Source organism: Martes martes (genome assembly GCF_963455335.1).
Source record: "Martes martes genome assembly, contig: scaffold_236, whole genome shotgun sequence".
Taxonomy (NCBI): Eukaryota; Metazoa; Chordata; class Mammalia; order Carnivora; family Mustelidae; genus Martes; species Martes martes.
In genome coordinates this window covers 28,292-54,952 of record NW_027666273.1, presented here as the reverse complement: position 1 = coordinate 54,952, position 26,661 = coordinate 28,292, and the positions used below count along the sequence as shown (strand labels likewise).

The 26,661-nt window shown below is 35.5% G+C and overlaps 1 protein-coding gene across 1 annotated transcript in view; it reads left to right on the top strand.

Moving 5' to 3' along the window:
• Positions 1-24,881, top strand: part of LOC308338097 (adhesion G protein-coupled receptor L3-like) — a gene marked incomplete at its 3' end in the record, with an annotated part of 50,460 nt that extends 25,579 nt beyond the window's left edge. Inside the window, exon 3 of the mRNA XM_080831658.1 lies at positions 24,801-24,881. Within this exon, the coding sequence (XP_080687784.1) occupies positions 24,801-24,881 (81 nt within the window). The remainder of the gene's footprint in view (positions 1-24,800) is intronic.
• Positions 24,882-26,661: the final 1,780 nt, after the last annotated feature.

Here is a 26,661-nt window from a genome sequence, read left to right as displayed (position 1 = left end):
TGGGTTCTGTTTTTGAGATTGGATTCTGCTGCTGAGAATTGATTTTACTATTCCAGCATAGTAAGTTTTTCCCACCCCACCTCCCTTTGGACCAAGATGCAGTAAATCAGCAGTTTAAAAAATATGTCATAGCCTATCACAAATTTAATAATTGTCCCTTTTTCGTCTTTTCCTTTCCAGTCTGAACATCCTTCCTATTCAACCACGTATCTTCATGACATGGTTCCCGAGACCTCTTAACTTCCTTTTTCTTTTCTTTCCATTCTCAAACTAGGCACAACATAGAGATACAATGTAATCATAATAAAGGTGGTTTGACTCTTATCAACAGTAACCAGTAAAATTTATTGAGCCTTTCAATTAACTGTGAGTTTTTATTTTTCTCATTTTACAATTAAACTGTTTATTTTTCTCATTTTACAAATAAACTGGGAGTTGCAAAGGTTTAACTATATCTCCATGATAACATAGCTAATAAGTCTAGGGGCCAAGATTTTAACCTACATCTGATTTTGAATAGAATACTAAACTATTTTAATATAGAAAACGAATAAGTTAAAGTTCAAGCATCTGTATCCTTCTATTGATTTATGATAAGTTTAAGGTTAAGAAAACCAACTAGAGGCTTGTCTGGGTGGCTCAGTCACTTGAGCATCTTACTCTTGATTTTGGCTCAGATCATCATCTGAAGGTCATGGGATTGAGCCCCACATTGGGTTCCATGCTCATCGTGGAGTCTGCTTGAGTTTCTCTCCCTCTCCCCCCACTTCTCAAAATAAATAAATCTGAAAAAAAAGAAAAAGAAAACCAACTAGAATTTTCCAAACCATGACTTCTTTATATGAAATATCAAACTATGTTTCCCCCTACAAATGTGTATGTGCATATATATACACACAGACAAATAATATATGTTCCATATTTTAAAACTTAAATTCATTCTAAATATGGAATCTTATATGAAGTCAGTTCTTCACTTTGAAAATTTAAGTAGAGAATAGGAAACATTTGAATAAATTAATATAGGAGCCATGATATTAGAAATGTATGCATTTATGGCATCAACACATGAATTGAAGGTATGCTATTTATACTGTTCACTTTTTCACTTATTTTCAGAATATTTTTTGTTAAAATAAAGATACCTTAAACTTCAGAACAGATCTATTATTGAAATGAAAAGTATATATTTTCTGGGCACAATTTACACTGAATAATACAGGTAAAACATAGATATAAGTTGGTCTTTATTAACAAAGAAGAAATTCAGGGATTAGAAATGTCCTATGAGGGCTTTATATGACATACTTAAAAACAGATCAATTAATTATCAAATTTGCTGAGGAAAGCAATTGCTTTGTGGTTTGCTAAAGGAAGATCTCAGATTCTTTTCTAAGGTTTATCAAATATGTGGGCAATTATATACAAGAATTTTACTCATTTAAAACTTTACTTGCTTCTTCATAATTTAAAATGTATCATTGTTTGTTTAAGTTTTCTAATTATGCATGAGATATCATTGCTAAATAATAGCATACTAAGCTTCTTTTTAATTGACAAGTTTGAACTTTAAGTATTTAATTGGCACTTCATAATAAAAATGACTGATAGTCCACTTTCAAAGAATTCTCTAAGGAATGAAACAAGTCTTCATTACCAGCAAGATGTAATTAATTTTTAATTAGTTTCATTTTTCCAAAGTATGTTCATACACTAGAACATACATTATATAACTCAATTGCTGAAGGTTTCAAAAAGATACTGAAAAAGTGTTGCATAATTAACACCGGAATGTACAATGTAAATTTCAAATGCATGAATGAACCATGCCCTTTTCTCAGCACCTATTATTAAAAATAGAATGAAAGTTTTCCTATTTGAATCCCTCAGAAAATGAGTCATCCTGAATAGCTGAATTTTCCATCTAAATGAGAATGTTTAAGCACTAACACATTTAAGACACATTTTAATCATTTTGGAACGATCCTCTCTAAAATCTTTACATGACACTTTTTTTCTTTGGCAAAGCCGACTTAATTTAACTTTTAACTTTTTCTTAGTCACTCCAGGTCATTATGATTGTAGGTTTGGACCTGTCCTACATTTTTCATATTTAAATACTCCATTTCAAAACAAACAGTTTTTTGTTTTGGGTTTTTTTTGTTTATTTGTTTGTTTTTTGTTTGTTTGTTTTTTTGCTATGACTTTGTGGAAAATTAAGTGCCCATGACTTAGAACATATATTTGTTATAAACGTTTACAATTCAAATTAAACTTTGGGACTATCGCACAGCTCCTCTGACAATAGTTGGCTGTACATCTATTTATGTAATCATAAAGTACTCTGATTATTCTGAAATAATGCATTTGTCACATCATTTAAAATAGTAAAGAACAGGAAATAGAACAGTGTTGACACAGTCATAACACCTCACTTGGATCCATTCACTTCAAATTCTAGTAATCAAGATTTATTTCTTTTTAGTGACTTAATCCTGGAATCTCCTTTTCTACTCCCATTAGTTCCACTGGCTGATTCTCTGTTCAGGTGGGGTGAGAGGACGGATTAAGTTATTGTAATTTCCTGAATACATATCCAGAGTTTCACTTGTTGAGAATGACTGTTATGTGTCACTGTTTCCAATGGAAGTGCATTTCCTTTAAGTATTGGAGGCTGAAAGGCAGGAAAGCTGTTTGAGGCTCCCAGCATCACTCCCTATCCTCTTGCAACAATTTATTTAACTCCTTCTAATCTCAGATAGTCCTCTCCACCTTCCTTTCCACTCTCAGTTTGTCCTGCCTACAGCTACCAGATAGTTCCTAAACTCAGAACAATAATTTAAATCCTATAGTTTATTTTCTTGACTCCCTATTGTTTTATGATAAACTCTAAGAATCTATCATGAGAAATATGACCTTAACACAAAGTCTATACCATAAACATGTGCAGTCACAATTTCACTTAGTTTTATACTATAAATGAGAAAGCGTTCTATTTGTCTAATGTTGAAAAAGAACAACATTAAGTTTAAATTTAAAAATAGATTTTAAATACATTAAAGAGCTCGAGAAGGTAGAATAAATTCCTAATATATTCTATGATCTGCATGCTGAATCATAGGAAATCTGTTTTACAAAAATAGATGCTCAGGTCATCTTCATGATGTCATAACTTACAGATACAGTCATACTTGATAAAGTTATTGCCTTAAGAGAACCAGCAAGATCATATTGATATTTGTAGTTAAAAGAGTCTTGAACATGTGACCTAGTTTAGTTGATAATACTCACACAAAATGTCATTTCACCATTTCCTTCACTTATAAATTTTGGGGGAAAGAGAGGTCACTGATACCTGAACATTAGTCAGGGGATAATTTTCTCTTCACAAGGTAAGGACATAAGTGGATGAATTATTGCATGATTATGTCCTTAGTATTTTTCTACTGCAGGAGTTTATACCTTTGTGATGTCCTTTACTAACGTATTCAAAACAGGAAGGAAATTTCTGCTTGTAATACTTTCTGAAAAGACCAAATTGGTTGGTTTTTAAACCAGTTATTCTAAAAAGAGAACACCTGTCTCTTCTTAAATAATGACTGTGATGTTTTCTCGTGGGTTCGGTTTAAGAGATAACGCTAATCTGAGTAGCCGTGATTCATTTCTGGTTGTCTATTTCTCCCAATTTGCAACAAATAAAAGCTTCCTGTTATTGAGGTTCCTGGAAAGGAAAGACAAGTGATTGTTCACTTTGCCTGTGGAGATATTCTTCGTGAAGAGGAACTCAAATATACTTCGCAATGATTGACTGACTTAAAGAATAAGTTAGCAGAGTTGTAAGAGGCACTTGCTCATTTGTAAATCGCAGAGCCCAAATGAGGGAAACATGAGGTGATGGCTCCTTCAGTTTTCTGTCATGTTTGCTTGTGAACTAATGACCATTTTGAGCATAGATCTTAACTGCAAATTATTCTAAGAAAGTCACTTATTGCTGTTGCTTTCACAGTTACTTCCACATAAACAACTTTTTATCTCTTAACCTCTTTGCATGCCTAAGCAGCTCAAAAAATTCCTGTGCAATAAATGCGTTTTACACGAATAGTTTTATCTCAGGACACTGAGGAGAAATCAAAGAGCTATCCATTGGGTTTTTCTCTGAATCAAATAGAAATAATAATAACTATTCTCTTAAAAAATGAAAAAAAAAATCAGAGTTCACCCTAGATTTAAAAAAGGACAGATCAAGAATGATTAGGGAGTGGCTACTGGCTAGAATTCTTGAGTTTCATCCCTTCGGTTCATATGTGACCTTGAGGAACTCATTTGAACTCATCTCTGTTTAACGATGGCTGGAGGGCACCTATATTATGCAAATTTTGAAAACAAAATATGTAAAGAACAGGACAAGTCACCTGTCCAATTTATCAACTACCCTCTTCAAAGGAGCACTTTTCAACTACTCATGAGAGCTTCCATTGTTTCTTGGAAGATTCAGAGAGCAACCCAAAGGAACTACTCTTTTTTGAAAAATGGGTATTTATTTATTTTTTTATTTCACACCCCCAAACAATTACTCTGCAGCTATGTTGGAAAATACAAAGATAACCTTATCCTGCTTGCATCTATCTCCTGTCCCACTCCTTACTCCTAGCAGTTTGCACCTCAACACATTCAACTCTTGGGGTCCCTCTGGGTTTTCATGCAAATGAACCTCCCCCCAGGATGCTACCTTGTTGCTGCCTCTCCTCACTCAGGAAGCAAACTCCTCTGGACCTTTTAAGATTGGAGGGACGACGGGCACCTGGGTGGTTCAGTCGGTAAAGAGCCTGACTCTTGATTTCAGCTCAAGTCATCATCTCAGGGTTCTGGAATCGAGCCCCATATTCGACTCTGTGCTGGGCATGGAGCTTGCTTAAGATACTCTCCCTCTCCCTCTGCCCCCTCCCTACCCACCCACCCTGTGAGCCTACATGGTCTCGCTAAAAAAAAAAAAAAAAAAGATTGCAGTGAAGATTTATCATCCAAGTTGGGACACTTGAGAAGGAAAAGGGGAGCTATCAAGCAGGAAGTCTGAATGTAGGTGTCGGGAGAATCATATGGTCACATTTCTTCACAGCATCTGGAGCCTTATCTCTTCTGTGATGATTTCTCCCAAAACAGAGATGCTTGTTTCCTATTTTTGTTGCTGTTTTACCTCTTGTGGCACTTAACACATTGTGAATGTACCGTCTGGGTACCTGCCTGTTTCCCCCGTCAGAAGGGATCTTTTAAGGCAGGTTCTTATGCCCTAATCACGCTGAATCCTCATCATACTTTCTTCACAGTGTTTTTCCACCCCAGCGTATTTGAGGGACTTCCTGCTCTCATCAGTGTCTGTGCCTCATTACAAGAATAATTCTTGGTGGAGATGGAAAGATTGTCTCTCCCCGGATTAAAGATAGAGGGATCGAATCAGAAACTGAAGTCAGAGCTCATAAAATGCGAAAATGCCCTGAAGGTGATTCTGAGGGAGATGAGGCTATACAGTCATTAGTTTAGCATATTATATGCCTTTAATAAATATTTGCTGATGAATTAATAAGAGTTACCGATTCTAATAATAAAATTATTTATGGCACAGTACTGATTTCCTTTACCTCAATTTTTTCATGCTAGGTCTGAATGTCTCTCCCTTTTTTGTATTTGTGGTTGTATTTAGTATTGTTGTTTAAGTTAGCTGTGTTAGTTTAGTTTTGTTGTGGTTTAGTTTTATTGTTAGTTATTTGCCACATATGATTTTAAATTTTTCCTTAGAATAGTTTAAAATTAATGGGTCTCACTCTAACAAATAGGAACAGATATCTAACGCAAAACAGGAAAAAAAAGAGCAGTTTTTGCCTCTTTTATGTTTTAGGTTTTGTAATTAAACACTGTGATTTTGTGGTAGAGCTGTTTTCCCCTTTTCTTTAGACTTGTTCAAGTTCATCATTTACAGTCTTCCCTTTTGTTTTCTCTTCTCTTAAGCTGGTTCTACCTTTGCTTCTCAAGAATAACACCTCTTTGCTTCTCCAAAGAATGAAAGAGATCTCAGAAGCTTTTGCCTTTTTTTTTTTTTTAAGTTTGTATTTATTTATTTGGGAAAGAAAGAGTGAGAGAGATAGTATGAGCTGGGTGAGGGGCAGAGGGAGAAGCAGGCTCCCCGCTGACAGGAGGTGCCATCCGGGTACTCGAAGACCATGACCTGAGCCAAAGGCAGACACTCAACCAACTGAGCCACCAAGGTGCCCTTATGTTTTTTTTCTTTACATGACCAATTCAAACGAAATTTGGTGATACTTTCCTTCTTTAGATTCTCTGATAGCTTTGCATCCACAGAGAAGTTAAGCAATGTAAGTTTATAACATAAGAAAATCAGAATTTGGGTTAAAACTCTGGCATCTAAGAAGGATATTCAGACTTTATGACACATGACTAATGTTTCAAAATAATCATTTAATTTTAGATGAATATGGAAATTAAGTTGCCTTCAAAAGGGTATTTCTAAATCAGAGTCCTTAGGATTAATTTGAGGGATCTTATTTCCTCTGAAATTGCCACAGATTTGAGGTAGAGTATGTTTTGTTTCCTCATTGGCTAAACAGGGATAATAATAGCAACTACCTCTGATTTATTGTGAGGATCAAGATGAGATTATAAAATACTTAACACAATTTAGCAGAGTTAAATATTCAACAAATATCCTCAACATTATCATTCTCCTCATTTTCGTATCATCTTAAAACAGTTTTATCTTTATATAAACCAATTGATAAATCAAGAAAAAGTCGCCATGTATAACCAAATGTTCATGTGGTTAAAAAACATGAATACATATTCCTTTTTAGATGACTTTTGACTACCATGTACTTGAATTCTCAATTCTTTAACAGGTGGATTAATCTTCTCTTTCATGTTCAACTTGCCTTATCAGGAGCCATGTCATCATTAGTTAAGTAATTAATGTGTTGTCATTCTTTTTTTTTTTTTTTTAATGTGTTGTCATTCTTGTTAGCTATTTTATTTTTATGCCTACCTGTGGACTTCTTTGTGACTTTAGAGAAGTCAGTGGATCACCCCTCTCTATTAATACAGGAAGGCATATTCTTCTATTACATTTGACAAATGGGAGGTTTAAGAAGATCAAACAATGAATAGAAAATATATCTCAATCTCTATTCTGCACACTCTGCTTCATTTCTACCCTTGCATCTTATGGACAAAATCTGGAGCATACATTTTCTGAAGCAACGAACCCCCACTTGTTGTTATGTTATACCGATCAATAATAAAATAAGAACGGGGGCAGTCAACTACTACTAGGTTTAAAAATTTCTCAGAGCTAAAATCATACCAAATCACACTGGAAATTTTTCTCATTTCTGAGTCCTGTAGTATGTGACCTTCCCCTATGATAGCACTGAGTGAACAATAGATACACACAAAGCAGCACCCATAATACTTCGTGTGTGTGTGTGTGTGTGTGTGTGTGTGCATGTGTGTGTGTCTCAGAATGGAGATCTTTGACGTAGGACTCGCTTCCATTAAATGCAGCTGCGTGAAACAAAATGGTCTAAACTATCTTTGCCAAATAATTCCTGCCAGAGATAATACGGTGCATCTGCCTCTGCCTTATTTAGCGTACTTCTTTAACCAGAGAAGGGATCCTGTTGAGAGGTTCCTTCTAACGAGTTTAGAATATCAGATATTTCTGCAGTAGCAGTTAAAGGCGGCACAAGGAGGATTACTGCTTCGTTTACTGTGCAGGTGAAGTTTTAAAATGTTACCAGTAAGAGAATACAATGATACCGAGTCCTCCACTTGGTATATTTCATATATTGGCTCCTTTAGCATTCACAGTAATTCAAAGACAGGGATTAGCAAGCATTTTCCGTAAAGGCCCAGAGAGTAAACATTTCGGATTTTGCAGGTTACACCTGGTCTCTGGTACTGCTGCTATGGGTGGTGACCTTCCTCCTCCTCCTTCTCTGCCTCCTCCGTTTCTCCTCCTTCTGCTCATGTTTCTTCTTCTAATCTTTTAAAAATTGAGAAACAGTTCTAGAACACAGGTCATCCAAAATCCGGCAGGAGCCGATAAATCTGGCCTATGGACCGTAGTTTGACTGTGCCCTTGCTCTGTGAAATCCCTCTGACGGTTCCTAGGTTATGGATGGAGAAATGGAACCTCCAAGAGGTTAACCAACCGGCTCCAGTTAAAAACAGTGCTTTGATCCTCAGCTAAGAATATCATCTCCAAATACCATCTCCTTTCCACCAACCCAAGGAACCCTGTGTTGAGAGGGATTTGGGTTAGCTGTACTGGCGTAGTCTTGTTTGTGTCAGAAGAAGCAAGTGTGAGATAGTGACAGTATAAGCAAGGGCAATGACGGTAGTTCAACAATTAGGTGGTTATGTGGCAGGCACTCTGCTTCATACGTGTGGCTTTTATTTATTTATTTATTTATTTTTTGGAAAACCCTTACCGGAATGCTGTGAAATAGGATTGTTATTGTTTGCTTTTTAGAGATGAAGGAACTGACAATGTTGGATGAATATGACCAAGGGCATCACAGTGGGTGATGTAACAACTGCAATGAGAACACACAGGTCTTGTGTCTCTAAAACCTGTGTTCTTTTTTTTTTTTAATTTTATTTATTTATTTGACAGACAGAGATCACAAGTAGGCAGAGAGGCAGGCAGAGAGAGAAAAAGGAGGAAGCAGGCTCCCTGCTGATGCAGGGCTCGATCCCAGGACCCTGGGATCATGACCTGAGCCCTAGGCAGAGGCTTTAACCCACTGAGCCACCCAGGCGCCCCTAAAACCTGTATTCTTAACTATGACACGACACGGCTCCACCACTGACACCCATGTGTCCTGAAATATATGACTTTGATTACAGTTAGCAAAACGCATCTATCTCAGCTAAGCCTTGTCTGGTCCAGCAAAGACCAACCTTCTTATCCACTTAGTAACAGTGAGCCAAGGAATGAAACAAACAGCCTGTGTGTCTGTGTATTTTATATTTATTTATATATATATATATATTTATATATATATATATATATATATATATATATATATATATATATATATACAGCATCTTAAAATCAGTCCAGCTCAGTACTTTGCTTAATAAATATTTTCACAAGTTTTTGGCTTTTATAGATAACTCTAATATAAATACTTAGTACCTCTAAATTATGCTAATAGAGCTTCCAGTTCTTTGAGTGTAAAGCTAAATTCTAATTTTTCAAATTCCTATGATTAAGACTGCAAACATGGAAGTTGGATAAATCTGTCAAAAATGAACAATTTTCGCAAAGAGTTCAGATTTTTCAGCTGACGGCGTTTTAGCACACAGAGGGGAGTTGTCAAAATTTCACTACAGGCAGTTTTGTTCTATGCAACGATGTATTTTTGAGTTTATTAAAAAGAATTGGGTGGTAAATTTTACTGTCATCATCCTAAGAGAATATCCATATCCTTTTATTTCTCTGTGTGCCAATCTGGTCTTATTATGCTTGGGTCATTCTTACCTCATGTTTGTGAGCACATGCATGCGATACTTTGGTGTAGAGTTTTCTGAATTCAGGTGTTTGGGGCCATATTGATCTCAATCAACTAACTGACCATACTAGCAAGTCCTGCTGGGCTGTGTTTTGAGAGATTTTTCTCCCAGATATCATGGATTCATAAAAAGGAAGGACAGATTCTGACCTAATTGTGGGGAAAATAAGTGTATCCCTGTCTCTTTTCTTTAGAAGAACAGTTAATTTCACAAACCTTACATATATTCTTGTAAAAACCTCCTCAGATCTTTCATTATCTTGCCTCATTTTATCATTATACATATAAAGAAATTTGAACACTGAACCTATGAATATATTTGAATTTTTCTAGTCTTCTCCAGAGTAAGTTGAGGCACATTTAATTTACTATGACTGATATTCACAGGTATCATCCTTTTTTTTTTTCAATGTTTTTTTTTTTTCAGTGTTCCAAAATTCATTGTTTATATACCACACCCAGTGCTCCATGCAATACGTGTCCTCCTTAATACCCACCACCAGGCTCACCCAACGCCCACTCCCCTCCCCTCCAAAACCCTCAGTTTGTTTCTCAAAGTCCACAGTCTCTCATGGTTTGTCTCCCCCTCCCATTTCCCCCAGCTCATTCTAATCCTCCTATACATTTGCGTTCTCTAAGTTTTACTGACTTAGTAGCTAAGAGAAAAAATGCCTGATGGGCATCATTTGAGAGTAGCCTTTGGTGAGCAGCTTTAATCTGAGATCTGTATCATCATATGTCTCCATTTATAACAGTTATTCCATTAAATCCAGGCTGCTGCTACTATCTCGTACCCTTCCTTGGACCGGGGAGGGGGGAGGTGTCTGCAGAGGAAGTGTTACCATTTTGTTGCTATCCACCTACGAGCCTTGTTTCACGTACCTTTAGCTTGTGTTATCATTCCTCTTTTTGAGTTAGTGTTACTTGATGTTTTCTGATCTATCAGCAGGGAGGACAGGAAAATTTAACATTTTATGTTTTTCTTAGCATGCTGGGATAGTCTTTGAAGCAGAACTTTAAAAACATAAACACAGCAGGCCAGCTTCCCAGCTCTGTACTCTAGGGAACAAATTTCTTTGTTGTAAATACCCTGGTCTATATTTTTTCTCTTGCTGCTTGCTTCAGTGGGTCTAGAAGCAAATTTTCACCTGCTAGTTTTCCTTTGAAGTAATATTAATATCACTTTTCAGGCACCATAACCCTTCCTCCTGAATACAGAAATTCAGTCTTTCCTTTAATAGCGTCAACTATTTTCAATTCTCTTAAATACAGATAAATAATTGAAATACGGTGTCAGTTTATCCAGGTTTTTCCCAGTTTATCATAATGACATCATTGCCATCTACATAATAATTTTATTGGGGAAAATAAAATCAATGAAAGTACATTAGTGGATGTTTTGTAGAACAGATATCAACTCTTCTTTAAATGCTTGCTAAAAGAGTATTTCCTAAAAGATCTACTTTACATAAATACACTGAAACAAAATCTATATTTGGGGAATTGGTATGCATCTCCTTTGGCAAAGACCTTTTCAAAAACTGCCATGAATGTTTTCTGTTAGAAATGAACCGGCTGGGGCGCCTGGGTGGCTCAGTGGGTTGAGTCTCCGCCTTCGGCTTGGGTTATGGTCTCAGGGTCCTGGGATCGAGCCCCATGTCGGGCTCTGTGCTCGGCGGGGAGCCTGCTTCCCCCCTCTCTGCCTGCCTCTCTGCCTGCTTGTGATCTCTCTCTCTCTTTCCCTCAAATAAATAAATAAATTATCTTTTAAAAATAAATAAATAAATAAATGAACTGGCTGAGGGAGTTAATGTATTTATCAATTTTGTAACATTTCTCAATTAAACAAAATTGGTCGCACTGTGAATTTGTCTCCAGTTTTGAAAGAAAATTTCCCAGAGATTTACTCTTTGCTTTGTGTGTGATTTGAAGTATAGCAACTTTAATAGTCATCTTAATTTCTTTCATATCATTAACGTGACATTTCACCAGGAATACACTGGAGTCTTACAATGTCTAAAACATTTGAGTGGGTCCCAGGGTGACAGAGAAGACACAGAAACTGTACCTCATATGCCTCCAATCCTCATAGAGGTTTTCTTTGTTGTTGTTGTTATTGTTTTGTTTTGTTTGTTTGTTTTTAAGATTGTACTTATTTATTTATTTTCAGAGAGAAAGAGAGCATGAGCAGGGGGAGGGGCGACGGGAGAGGGAAGGAGAGAATCTCAAGTAGTCTCCGCTGAGAGCAGATCCGAACTCAGGGCTCAATCTTAGGACCCAGACGTCATGACCAGAGCTGAAATCGAGAGTCAGTTACATAACTGACTGAACCTCCCAGGTGGCCGCCTCATAGAATTTTATACCTGAATTGTCCTCTACAAAGTCTTCACTAAATGTGTACATTTAGATGACTCTTCCAATTAAAGCAGATCAGAAAACTGAAAGGATGTTTCAGTTTCATTACTTACAAAATTATAGCAGATGTTAAAACAAGTTTAAGAAATCCTGGAATAATTTGATAGTGGCCAAAGCATTTGTGCATATGTATGTGAATATAAATACAATTATATGTGTACACACATGCTTGCCATTTACGTTTTTCCATGTAGGACACAGTTTCTGGAGAACACACGTTTTAACCATCATATAAATTTTCATAACAAAGCAAATGAATCTGAAACCTATTTCACTTTTTTTTGTTTTCCCGGAATTTGATATCTAGGCTGCATATTGAAAAGAGAAAATAATTGGTATCTTCTTTTGAAATGGTATGATAGGTAAATTGAATATGTTAAAAATATAGGTTCGAGGGGCGCCTGGGTGGCTCAGTGGGTTAAAGCCTCTGCCTTCGGCTCAGGTCATGATCCCAGTGTCCTGGGATCGAGCCCCGCATCGGGCTCTCTGCTCTGTGGAGAGCTTGCTTTCTCCTCTCTCTCTGCCTGCCTCTCTGCCTACTTGTGATCTCTGTCTGTCAAATAAATAAATAAAATCTTTAAAAAAAAAAAAAAAAAAAAAAAATATAGGTTCGAGAAATTCATAGACTGTGCCCTCTAATGTAAATTTTACCATATGTAAAATACCACAGAAACACCTCATCTTTTTTTCTCTCTTCAGTAACACTTTGTAATATGGTGAATCATATTTCTAAATATTACAAGAGAATTAGGAGAGTAAACATAACAAATGACTTCAGTCTTACCAAGTGCCAACATCCTCCTCCTGCTTATTCCTTCCCCAGCCTTTCCTGAGTGACCCCACAAGATTTTATTTCTTGGTTATCAAGGTTACTTTTGTCTTCCTTAGAGACAAAAGAGAAATAATAAGTATTTATTGAATATCTAGTCTCAGTCACACAGATATTTATAAAATTCTCACTGTAAATCTATGACCTAGATAATTTCAAAATAGTAGATTGACTTATTTTATATAAAATTTTATTTTCCTATTTGCAGCATTCCTAGCCCCATTTTGTTAGCCCAGCAAGTTTCTATACTTTCTCTCTTTACTATTGTAGAAGCAAAAAGATAAAGGAAGGAGGAGGGGGAGGGATGAATGGGTGTCGTACAGAGCATTTTTAGGTCAGTGAAAATACTCTGAATGAGACCATAGTGATGGACATATGTCATTACTCATTTGTGCAAACCCATAGGATGTACAACACTAAAAATGAACTCTAATGTAAGCTATGGACTTTGGGCAATGATGACCTGTCAATGTGGGTTCATCGGTGTAACAAATGTATCAATCTTAAGGAGGTTGCTGATGATGGCTATGTGTACAGGGAGGCTGGGGATATATGCCAAATCACTGTACCTTCCTCTTAATATTGCTGTGAATTTTAAACTGTAGTGTTAAAAAAAAAAAAAAGTCTTAATTAAAAAAAGAAAAAAGTAAAAAAGAAAGGATAAAGAGACAGTATAGTATAGAGGACAGAGCCCATAGCTGAGTTGTTTGACTATTATCCTGTATCAACCTCTGCCCTTAAATAGAGAGTGACCTTAGTTGTGTCCTGTATCTTATCGCAGCCTATTTCCTCCTCTGTAAATTACAGCAGTTAGGTTAGGTAATTTCTAAAGAAGCCATTCCATCACTTTGATTTTTTGTTTTGTCTGATTAACCATCTCATCATTATCAGTTGTGTTTTATGCTTATCATTTAGTTGCAGTCATCAGGTTACTATATTGCCTTATGAAATGTTCTATTTCTTATTAAAAAAATGTCATGTACTCTATGCGATTGGTGCATTCTTAATGCAGTGTAGGGCTCTATATGCATTAGCAAATTGTGGTTAAACAATTGAATCTTTAAAATACCTTTTAGATCAAGCTTGACAAAAATGCAGAACATCAGTGTGCTTTAACAGGGGTAATGATTCAAATAAATAAGTATATATATGTAATTATTGTGTGTGCATGTGTGTGTGTGTGGTAAAGGTAGAGAATAACTCCAGAAAGATATACAAAGTGCTGTAAGAGATTTCGCCTATGGAGAGTCGTTAGGTAGATTAGATGTTACCATTTTGTTGAATATGTATCATGTACATATAATATCTATTCAAGTAATTAATACATTGAATAATAGGATTTTTTAGAGTTAAAGTAAATACCAGTTCTTAAGTTGTACATTGGAACAAATTACTACAAACTTTGAATCTTAAATTTATCAAATTTATCAAAATTTATCATCTTAACATTTTTCTAGAACAAATTTAAACACAGGTCTCACTAGGCTAAAATCAGTTCTTTCTGTAGACTCTGGGAAGCATCCTTGTCTGCTTAAGCTTCTAGAAGGAACCATCATTCCTTTGTTCTGGTCCACATCCTCTTTCTTCTAAGTCATCCATGGCTTGACCTGTCTTTCTTGCATTGTATCACTCTTAATCCTCTGCCTCCCTTTTCCACTTTCAAGAACTAACACAGTTAGCTAGGATAATCTCCCATCTCAACCTTAATCATATCTGCAAAATCACTTCTGCCACATAATATAACAGTCGCAGATTCTGAGATTTAGGAAGTGGGCGTCTTTGGGGGACCATTACTCTACCCAATACAGGTTGTAAGCAACATATCGGAGGTGACTTTAATTCAGATACTCAATTAAATCCGAATTGTTCTGGCAGTGAAGCAGGCTTAGGAACAGACAGCCTTTTGAGTGTCCTTCATTAATCAACCAGCTGGAATTATTGATCCCTGAGTTCATGCTAACATCACAGTTCTGCTGATGAGGTTTGCCTATGTTGCTCAAAATCTGACTTTTCTAATCTAGCTTGTCACAGCTCCCCACCCTGAACACTCATACCCTTAATTTTGTAGACCTGAATATTAAGTGCTTGGATAGTTAAAGATTTTCTTCTTACTCTACTATATGTGAACGTGAGCTCAGTACAATGGTGATAAAAATTAGGAAAGAATAGGAAAGTTGTGTGTGAGTATTTTGGAGGGAAGGAGGTTGAAGTCTGCTTCAGATCTTTTTTCCAGGTTTTGGAAATCACAGTGATTCAAAGAGATCTGTTTTATTGAACCCTAACCCTTTTTTAAGGCATCCATTAAAAAAAAAAAAAAAAAGCCAGGAGAGGGCTATTTGTTAAGTAGAATGTTAAGTCCCTCCTGTTAAATAGAGTGTAATGTTTTACTCATTGTCTGAGAAAAGGAATTTTATAATCCTGACTATTCTATGATTTAGCCCTTTAGTAATATAAACACTTAATTTGAGGTAGTCTGAAAATAGGGAACTAAAAATTTCTAATGTTTCAGAAATTATAGTATATTTGCCTTCTCTCTCCACCCCCGTTGGTATATTTATAGGATGTGAAGGCAGTGAGCTATAGAGTAAGAACATGGTCTCCGGCTTTGAAACCTGATTCCCACACACACTATTGTGTAACCTTTGAAAATACATTTAACCTTACTGAGCTTTAGATTTCACACTTTAAAAATAGGAAACAATATTTACCTCACATAGAGCTTCTTAGTATTAGGCTCTTAGAAAATAACTGTTTTTATTAACATGATCTTCTTTTTTTTTAGTGTGTTCATTCCTGTTTATTTTTAGAGGATTATAAAAAAAGTAGAAATTAAGAGAAGATAAATGCCCTGATTTCTTTTTCTTTTTCTTTTTTTAGTTTGTTGTTGTAATGCTTGTTACAATAGGTTTTTGAGACTTCATGGAATAATTTTTGAAGTGGTGCCTCTAGAATTCAGTGTTTGTCATTTAACTACCAAATCGTTTTTTCATGCTTGGGCAAGAGAGAAGTGTATTTGTCTGGTTTTATAAAATACATTCCCCTTTATATCTGTGAGTACCTGAAATTCATCATAAGTATAAAGCATTCCTCAGTCCCACACAATTTCCACACCAGAACGAATGGGATGTTTTGCAGGCTAACAGAATTCATTTCTTTAAGACTTGTTGATTTCTTGCAGACAATTGCTTTTCTGAATTTGACATTAAATTGATTTTTTTATGATATAGCTTCTTAATATTTAGGTATCATAATGATATTACAGGTTTTTTAAAAGCCCTTATATTTCATCGATACACACTCCAATAATGTACAAGTGAAATTATATTGTCTAGAATTTGCCTCAAAACATTCTGGGTTTAAATTTAGAGGACACTGAAGGAGAGAGATGAGACAATATAGGCCCTGACTTGACCATTGCTAAAGCTGGGTAATGGGCATGAATTATTTATTCTTTTGGGGGAGTACATTTCTTTTCTTTTTATTTACTTATTTATTTGAGAGCGGGAGAGAATGAGTGGGAGGAGGATAGGGAGAGGGAAAGAGAATCTCAAGCAGGCTCCGCCCCGAGCTCAGAGCCTGACACGGGACTCAGTCTCATGAGGTTGAGATCATGAACTGAGCCAAAACCAGGAGTCCACACTTAACCTACTGGGCTACTGAGGTGCCCCTCGAGGGGTACATTTCTGAAAGTTTTTATTATTTTTTTAATCATCTTCTTCTTTGTCTGCCTTCTACCTGCGGTTGCCTGTCTCCTATCCCTTTAAGTCATATGACCTATAAACATCCACTCGTGATGTTCCTTCTGTTTCCCTATCCCCGCCGTTGGCTTTTCCTAGACTACCACTTGTTTTCTCTAGGTACTGTTCATCCCTCAGTTCAGTTAGATGCTATTGTCAAGCTCTTCTCTCTCATCGCTGTCAAAATACATATTATTCTTCACTGTGGTTGTTTAATCTTGCATCTAAACTGGAATCTCTTTGTGGAGGGAGCATCTTATCTTGTTTATTTGGTATTGGGAAGGTTGGCCACTAAAGGGAGTGAATACTGAAAAATTATTTGCTGAATGAAATGCACACATATACACACAAACAGGAAAGTTACTTCTGCTTCAAATTACTCCGTTTTCTGCGTGCTAGTAAAATCCACTGGAGATAAGGCCATCAGTGACCTTTGTGCCTCCATCAATGACTTTTATCTTCAATAAGTCAAGCATGTAGTTGTTTCTTTGCTACCTCATATTTGACTAAATTCACTGAAAATTAGTATGAGTAATAATATGAAAGGGGAAAAGGAAGCCAGAGTGAAAAAAGATAAGTGTCAAATTGGCAACTTTACAGCCCTTTTCTTTGATGATTACTTTCAATTGGTGTTTACATCTTTACCTGAAAGCTGACTTTATAAATGCCAGATGGTTATAGCCAGACTGGGATTTGAAGACAAAAAGAAAGATGTTATAATGCTAGGCACACCTAGTTTTCCAACAGCACAAACAACATATTGACCTCTGATATCTTTTTATCAGTAGCTGAGATTATTTTCAACAAGAAATTAAACTTTATTTTTTTTTCCCTCTGAGAAAGGAGGCTTAGCTGCTTTCAGAGTATTTGAAAAACTTAGAAAAATTCCATATGCCATTCTTAAATGTAGTTTAGTATAGGTTCCCACATTCTACATGAAATCATTATTGAAGTAGGAAAATGAAGTTCAGAGATGTAACTTTGTATCATCCTAAACGTTGTAAAAGGGAAATGATAAAATTATTTAAAACCCCAGGGGCAAAAATGTGAAATCCATTTTATTGTTTTTAAGGAAGAGAAATGTCGTACCTCCAGAGGAAATAATCAAGATCAGCAGTTGAAAGTTTAAAGCAAACAAACAAAAGAAAGGCATGAAATCTGCCTAGAGGGCCATAAACTATTAAACTTGTTTACAGCACTATATAGAAAATGAGAGAAATTTGAACTGAAAGATGGTGTAACTGGAGAAACCAATGGGGACTTTACAGTAGTAAATGTGTATTTGCTTTAGGAGGAAAGTTGTGTTCATTTCCCGATTATCTCATTTTATTTCTGTCTTCTTTTACTCATTGGTCATTGGTAATGGCATTATATGTCTATGAATATGTGTAAAATGTGAAATAAATGCATGAGGAAAAAGCATCTGATACAGCACATTAAGTTGTTTCTTTCATTCTTAATTATTAAAAGTAGATTTGTGCTCTTATCTGTACTTTAATCTTTTTAATTTCCTATCAAAATCAGATATTATCTCTTTTTTTCTCTTGAATCTTCAAATGCTATTCATGGAAATGATATGAGGCTTTCCGTCATCATTCTGTTTAAAATTACAACCTGCCCTTCCACTCCGATCCCCTTTAGCCTGTTTTAATTTATTTCCATTAGCCTTCTCATCTCGTACATGCAATATTATTGACCTATTGATTTTGTTAATTTCTTACAGTCTGTCTCCCCTTACATAAGATTGCACATTATTATTTATTTTGTTGTGTGATATATGCCAAGTAGCTTGAAAGGTACTTGTCATGTATTAGGTACTCAACTAATACTGGTTGATGAATCAATGAATTAAATAATGAACTTGTAATAATAATAATAATAATAATAATAACTAAAAATTCTAAGTACTTTACCATGTAACAAGTACAGTTCTAATTACTATATATGCATAAGTTCATTTAACCTTCAATACACCCCTATGATGTAAGTGTTACTATAATCTCCATTATACAAATGAGGAAATTGAAGCACATGGAAGTTAAACAACTTGATGGCTGCTGGCTAATTAGCTATATGACTAACGGTTGTATGGTTAGAAAGTGGCGGGGTCCAGATAACAACACATATAGTTCTGTTCCCAGGGCATGATATTATCTGTTATGACAAACTGCCTTTAGTTTTTAGGCATAGCCTTATGGGGGAAAAAACGTATGTATTTCATAAATAAATAGTTCTCAAGCTTTTTAACCTCTCAACACACCTGAAAGATTAGGTCCCACACACCTTGAAAATTATGGCCAACGAAAGAAGGCTTCAGAGTTAAGAGAGAACGTGGATGTGTTAGTTTTCTGAAGGCGAGGTATAAAACATCCCCTTTCTTACTGTCCCTGATATCCAGCTTGACAACTACCACCTTGATTTGACTTTTGAAAGCCACAAATTTCTCAAGATGTGTTTCCTCATTCTAAAATGTGGACCGGGGACTCTACGCTATCAAATGCCTTTCTCCCTCCAAATTCTGTGTTTCTAAATTATTTCTGTGCTCTGTTCTGCAGGTAAAGTATTGACAATGGAAAGAAAAAAAAAATTTTCTTGTACCTAATGCTAGTCAAGGCTTTCCTGCATTTTACCTTTAATAGAAACTGTGCAGGGTTCTTTGATAAAATAGAAATTAGATAAAAGTTGAAGAAGAGATGGAAGATTAAAAAAAAGTGAAGTATTTTCATTTCATAATACATTTATAATACATATAATACATAATTATTATATAATACATAATACATTTCATAATGTATTTTCCAGAATACTTAACAGTCTTTGGGTTTTTGCTGTAGTAGGGAATTCTGTTGACCACCACCCTTAAAATTTCTATATCTTTGGCATACCTGACACTGGATAGTCCACACATTTTCATTTTACAGTGTTTCAGTGTTTGATGTAAGCTGCCCCCCCCCGCCTTTTTTTTATGCTGGGTCATTTTTTCCCTTACTTTCACAATGTGGGTGAACTATACAACTTCTGAATCAAATACTGTTTTATCTTTCTATATCCACTTGGGGAGATTAGTGTCTTCCCAGGTTTTACAATTATCTTAATATTAAGTACGATCAGCTCTGACTTAACTACACTACCACCTATAAACAAATAAACAAATAAATATATAAATAAATAAATAGGAAAAAACCCTGAAAAACATTTCCATGATATTGGAACCCTCATGCATTACTAATGAGAACTAGAAGGGTACAGCCCCTTCAGAAATCAGACTTCAAAAATTTACATGTAGATTTACTCTATGACTCACCAATTCCACTCCTGGGTATATATATATTCAAGAAAAATGCAAACGTGTCCACACAAAAATTTGTGCACATAGGTTCATAACAGTAGTATTCATAATAATGGAAAAGTGGAAATGACCCAAATGTCCATGACCTGAGGAGTGATTAAATCAAATGTAGAATGTCTATGCAATGGAATATTATTTGACGACAAAGAGGAACGAAGTGCTGATTATTCTACCACATGGGTGAACCTTGAAAACCTATATTGAATGAACAATGCTGATCGCAAAAGACCACATATTTGTGTAATTCATTTATATGAAATGTTCAGAATAGGCAGATATAGAGAGATGGAAAGTAAATGAGTGGTTGCCCAAGACAGGGATGAGTTGGGAGGAAATGAAGAGAGACTGATAATGGGCCTGGGCTTTCTTTTTGTAGCAATGAAAATGGTCTCAAATTGATTATGATGCTGGTTGCACAACTCTGTGAATATACTGAAAACACTATGTTTTAAATGGGTGAATTGTTTGGTATGCAAATTTTATGTCAATATAGATTTATTGCATAAATTTTTCACTTAAATGCATCTTCACACAAATGTTATCATCTTCCCTAGACAAAAATGAATGAAATCTTATAAGCTACCCGACTACCATTCTTTTCCTTGATTCCTTAACAATAAACCTTTAACAATAAACCATGAAGCATTTTTTCTCTCTCTCTTTTAATTCTTTTATGAAACCTGTCATTCAGTGTTGTTTATTCCTCTGGTAAATACTTTGTAGGAACTTAAGGCAAATTGACAGGTGAATAACATCAGCAGGAAACTCTGTCCTCTAAATTTCATGTCCTATAAAATCAATTTTTAAAATTTAAATTCTACAGCACAAAATAATTAAATAAAAGAGTATATAGATGACTCTTAACTTGGGAATATATTTCATCTAAGAAATAAACATCACAGGGGCGCTTGAGTGGGTCAGTTGTTAAGCATCTGCCTTTGGCCCAGGTCATGATCCCAGGGTCCTAGGATCAAGTCCCACATCAGGCTCCTGCTCTGCGGGGAAGCCCACTTATCCCTCTCCCACTCCTCCCACTTGTGTTCCCTCTCTCGCTATGTCTCTCTGTCAAATAAATAAATAAAATCTTAAAAAAAAAAAAGAAAGATCACAGAAAACAACTAAACTTTAGTATCAGTCATGTATTTAGCTCTAAGGGGCTAAGAGAGACAAAGTTGGTAACTAATAATTCCAATAATAACCATCAAAAAAGTTCAATGAAAGTTATCAAGAGAGTTTTAAAATTTCATTTAAATAAGGAAAATAGAATACATAAATAATGAAATATTCTTATAACCAAAATATAAGCAATTTAAAAAATTAATTTATTCCAACTTATTTAACAACAAACAGTAGAGATCCATTTAAAAGAAAATGAAGACAAAATATTTTAAATGCTTATCTTCCAAATTAATTTAAAGAATTAGTGCGATTCTAATCAAAATGTCAGTATGATTTTTTGGCTTTAAAATCCGGAAAAAAGGGGCACGTGAGTGGCTCAGTCAGTTAAGCGCCTGCCTTCAGCTCGGTCATGATCCCAGGGTCCTGGGATCAAGCCCCACATCAGGCTCCCTGCTCAGCGGAGAGTCTGCTTCTCCCTCTGTCCTTCCCCCCAGCTCATACTTTCTCTCTCTCACTCCGTTCTCTTTCTTGCTCTCTCTCTCAAATAAATAAAATCTTAAAAAAAAAAAAAAAAACCAAAAAGAAAAAAAAAAGAAAATCCAATAAAAAAGAAAACAAAATTCAGGAGAAATAAATAAACAAATCTGTATCTTTTTAACTTGGAAAAGTAAGGGAAAAAATAGAGCAGCACGTTTCACACTTGGGCGTATAAAACTTCTGTTATATGGACCAGGAAAGGCAGGAGAGCATGGTAGACAAAGTGATAAATGAGAGAGCAGGTATGGTCCCTATCTAAAAGTATTCTAGTCAAATCTTTGAAAACAGTATGTGTTTGGTGGCTCCGTCCATTGAGCATTCGTCTCTTGTATCTTGGCTCAGGTAACAATCTGAGGGTCATGAGATAAGAGCCCTGCTTAAGGCTTCGCCTCAGCGAGGAGTCTGCTGGAGATTCTCTCTCCCTCTTCCTCTGACCCTCCCCCCACCAACTCTCTTTGTCTCTCCTGAATCTTTAAAAATATATAAAAATTTAAAAATAAAATAAAAACGTCTGCATTCACCACACTTTGTATCTTCCTAAGCTCTTTTTGAACGGATCACATTTTTGGATGCGTATTATACATCGTAATGTCTAGAAGAATTATACATGGAAGTTATTTATGGGTTTTGCCACAGTTTATTATTACTATTATCTTGCCGTAATTCTCAGTGAGGGGGGTGGATATTTGATAGTCACTGGGGTTTTCTTCAAACTGTAACTCTCCATGTTCTATAATGCTCTCCCTGATGAAGAGCAGTTATCTCCCTGAGATTCATTGCCTTAGTTAACCACAGATTAGAATAGGTTTTATTATCTCTGATGTGTTTTTGTGGAGACAAATGTGTGAGTACCACTGCTCTAAAGTGAAGCTGACTTTTTTTTTAATGTATTTGATTAATGTACTTAATCAACAGCAGCCTCCATGATTTCTAGTTTTTATTCTGTGGATCGGAAATCTCAGCAAATTGAAATCTTTCACCGCATTTCTGACATTCTCTAAGGCTGAGAGTCTGTCAACTCCTGTTACGGGAGCTCTCCCGGCCACCCCTCGTCCTGCAGTTTGCTGGAGTTCTCATTGGAGGGAGAATGGACATTTTGACAAACCAAGTTCAGGACTTGACTGTCAATATCCTCATCCCACTCTGCTGCCTCTTTGATTATCGCCAGTCCCCCTTAGGGACATACACACTGTGATCTCATGCTCCCTAAAGTATCCCTACTGAGCACTCTTGAAGTTACGTGCTTATCCCAAGAACAGAGGCACGTGTGACATTTAAAGGGACTTTTTACTTCAAGCCAAATGTAGGGGTGACAGTTCCACAAGCAGTTACTTGTCAGAGTTTAATCACTAAAATCCATACACTTTTTTTTTTTTTTTCCGGCGTTAGTATATGGAGAACTTCTTTGAGAAAAATATTCTGATATACTTGAAAACACTTCACATTTGGAGTCAAAATGCCCCTGGCCTTGCTATTTACTAGCTGCATGTGCTCGAGCAAGTTACAGTCTCCTCTGCTTGTTTCTTTGATTTAAAAATATGAGTATATTGGCATAGTACCTACCTTTCAATCCCCATAGTGACATGGTTGTCTAAATGGAGATCATGTATGCACGAATGCATGTTAATTATTATATGTGGTAAAAGTCACGATCCTTGATTAGACACGAACTCGATATTACTTTATATGCCGAGATTATTCTGAACCAATATAAAGTCGAAGATTTTTATTTTCCTTTACGTAATCGGTAGCGTTTCAAACCAGTTCATTGGTAATAACACAGGACCTTGAAAACAAAAAATGATTTTGCAATCAAGTATGTAACATAGGTAAACAGTAGGCGTTTTCATCATTAAGATAATTTAAAGTTTTTAATAAGCTGCATTACACATGGACTGCTGCAAGTGCACACTCACTGTCTTACTTCTTTTATAATAGTGCTTTTAGTGTTCCATTGAAACATGGCCAGTGAATGCACAATATTCTTAGTTACCATTATGAGGGGCTCTGTATATTACAACGTCTCCACTGTGTCTGCTGTTAGCTAGAAAAATGCTGGGAGCAACAGCAGCTACTATCAACAGGGAGCCATATTAATTATTTGAAATGTGCCTCATAAGAGGAATCAGCAGAGTTTATTACAAGTCGAATATTACTTGAAACGGGAAGGTTACTCTAGCTGTTATCATAATCTATGTATCATTAACTTTCCTTGTTTAGGAAAAGAGATTAACAACCCTGTAAATTGCTATAGTAAATGTCTAAAATATAACTGCATATTCCCGTTGTAGAAAGAAATTGGTGAGTCCTCTGCTTCTACCCAAACCTTTTTTTTTTTTTTTTTTTTAGAAATAGTTTTAAAAAGTAGCTTTAGAAATTGAACTGACTCTGTGACTATGCCTTCTTGTCTCGAAATTCTAATTGCTTACTGAATCATCAGTATACAAAGCATAGCTACTTTGAACATAAGAAATTTTTTTGTTTGTTCTTAACCTAGCAGTTTTTCCAAGCAGCGTCTTGGCCTTCGAATCAGCACCTTAACTCACAAAACAGAAAGTCTGTTACAAATAATGTGTGAGCTGGTAGCATGGCTTGCAAGGAATAGAAAATGAATTCATCTACCTACATTTTATATCCTGGCTACTTATTGTTCTTCCATAAAATACACTAAGCAGGTAGGAGTAGCTTTCTATTCAAATAATAGAAACAAATTCTAAAAACTAAAAAGAAATTAACCAGAGTTATAAAGTTATCCAAGTAGCTGCTGCTTGTGTGTTATTTGCCATTGATGACAGTCTGCAGACTGCATATTACTGGTCTGGGACAATGAAAGAAGTGTATAAATCGAGAATAAGTGTTTAGAAACACTGCAAATTGAGAGACTACTTGTTGGTTTAATCTGACAGTAAAAAATGTGGACTTGTGTTGTTTCTGTCTTTCTTCCTTCCATTTTATCTTTCTTGTAAATCATTTTCACTGTATTTTTAAAAGTGTCATTCCACAATAAATGTGTAATTTAATAATAAAAAAATAGCTTAAGAAGGACTGATTTAATTGCTTGATGTTTGGATGATGCATAATGCTCCTGTGTTTGAATACATCTGTCGACGTGATATAAGGGAAATTAATTCAGTGTGAAGAAAGATAATATTGCATCATTAAAAACAAACAAAAAAGTGTAAAGAGACATAACTGTAATGTCTGCTTAACATTTATTTTTGGGTCCACAGGGCAGGCGCATCACGGGCAGGTGTCCTACATCTCTCCACCAATTCACCTTGACTCTGAGCTAGAAAGACCTCCTGTTAGAGGTGAGTTGATTATTATTAAAATTATCATCATTATTATTTAAAGAAAAAGAAACTCTATTCATTCTTTTTGATGAAGACAATTCAATCTGATAACAGAAAGAGGAAATCTTATTTATAACCTAAAATATGAAATACTGTTCTGAGAAATATTTGTAAACAAAATAAGAAATAGGGATAGATAATGATTCGACTAGTGGAGGACTAGTTGAAAACCAACTTAGATTCAGAGATTAGCAGATAACCATTACTTTTTAATTATAGTTTTTTTCTTCTCCTATCTTTTTAAAAATAAATTAATATATCTTAACCTAAGGCATACTGACAGATTTATTTCCTTTCAAAGTGGTATTTTATATTTCATTTTTAAAGTCTTCTTAGTATTAATATGATCATTTGGTTTTAAAAATATATAAATTAAAATTACTTTAAATTGATGCCATCTGTTTAAAGATTCTTTTAAAATAACTAGTCATACAAAACAAAAATTAAAAGTAACATTTATTTTTTTATAATCTGTAGAATTTGTCTTTCCACTTTTAAAGAAATACTTATTATTTTCAAAATGTATTTTAATGCTCAAAGCTGATGTGACATAGACATGTTTTCTTTTTTATTTTTATAAATACCAAATATTCTAAGGTTATTTTTTTAAGAGTTAAGTGATGCAGGATATTTTCTAATATCTCCAGTAGTATTAATCACTTGATACAATAGAAGTCATTAGTCTGCCTTCTATAAGCATGTTTTCTGTAGATGCTATTTCCTCCTCCGGTGGGTTTCTACCAATGTTTGAAGGCTCAGCTTTATCTTCAGTTCCTCTGTAAAGGCTTCCCTGCCTATGCACTGTGGAGGAGGAGAGAACATGTGTCTGTTCTCCACATGTCCCCCGTGCTTGCCTCAGTTATTAACGTTTGAGACACTGTCTGCATATTTCCCTTTCTCCTCCAGCCACCGGTCTATGCTTGGCACATAGTAGGAACTCATACAGTGGTTTCTAAGTAACAAAAAGGAAAGGTGACCACGTAGGTTCTGAAGGATGCAGCCTCCTTTTTCAAGACAAAAAGGAAGCAGGGATGACAATGAAATCCATGAAATGGAAGCAGAATGAACCAAAACATGGATCTGTGAAAGTTGTGACATTTTTTAAGAAAATGTGCTGGGTGCACAGGAATGTGAGAGCAGTTCTAGAGGACGAGACTGACAAGATGTAATGAGGCAGATTGGGAAGGATTCTCTAGCACATGGAAAGAGGTTTGTATTTTACCCTAGGGGGGAAAAAAAGGTCATGAAATATTTTAATTTTTTAAAAATTGTTTTTCTAGGGGCACGTGGGAGGCACAGTTGGTTAAGGGACCAGCTTTTGGTTTTGGCTCAGCTTGTGATCTCAGAGTCCTCAGATGGAGCCCTGGGTGGGGCTCTGCATTCAGCCTGGAGTCTGATTAAGTTTCTCTCTTCCTCTCGTGCTGCCCCTCCCCCCACCCCTCTCTCTCTCTCAAATAAATAAATAAATCTTTTTTAAAAATGTTTTTCTAAGTTCGTGAGATTTTTCATTGTAACATTATGTTCTTGATATAAGAAAAAAATATCTCTGATGGCAGTATAGATGAGGAGAGATTAACAGAAGGAGGCTGTTTCAATAATCTAGGTAAAAGATGACTGGGAAATTAGCATAAAGTATGTCCACTAAAATGGCAAGGTCTGAGTCTTTTTTTGTTTTTTTGTTTTTTAAAGATTTTATTTGTTTAGTTAGTTAGTTTGAAGTATGTCCACTATAAGGGCA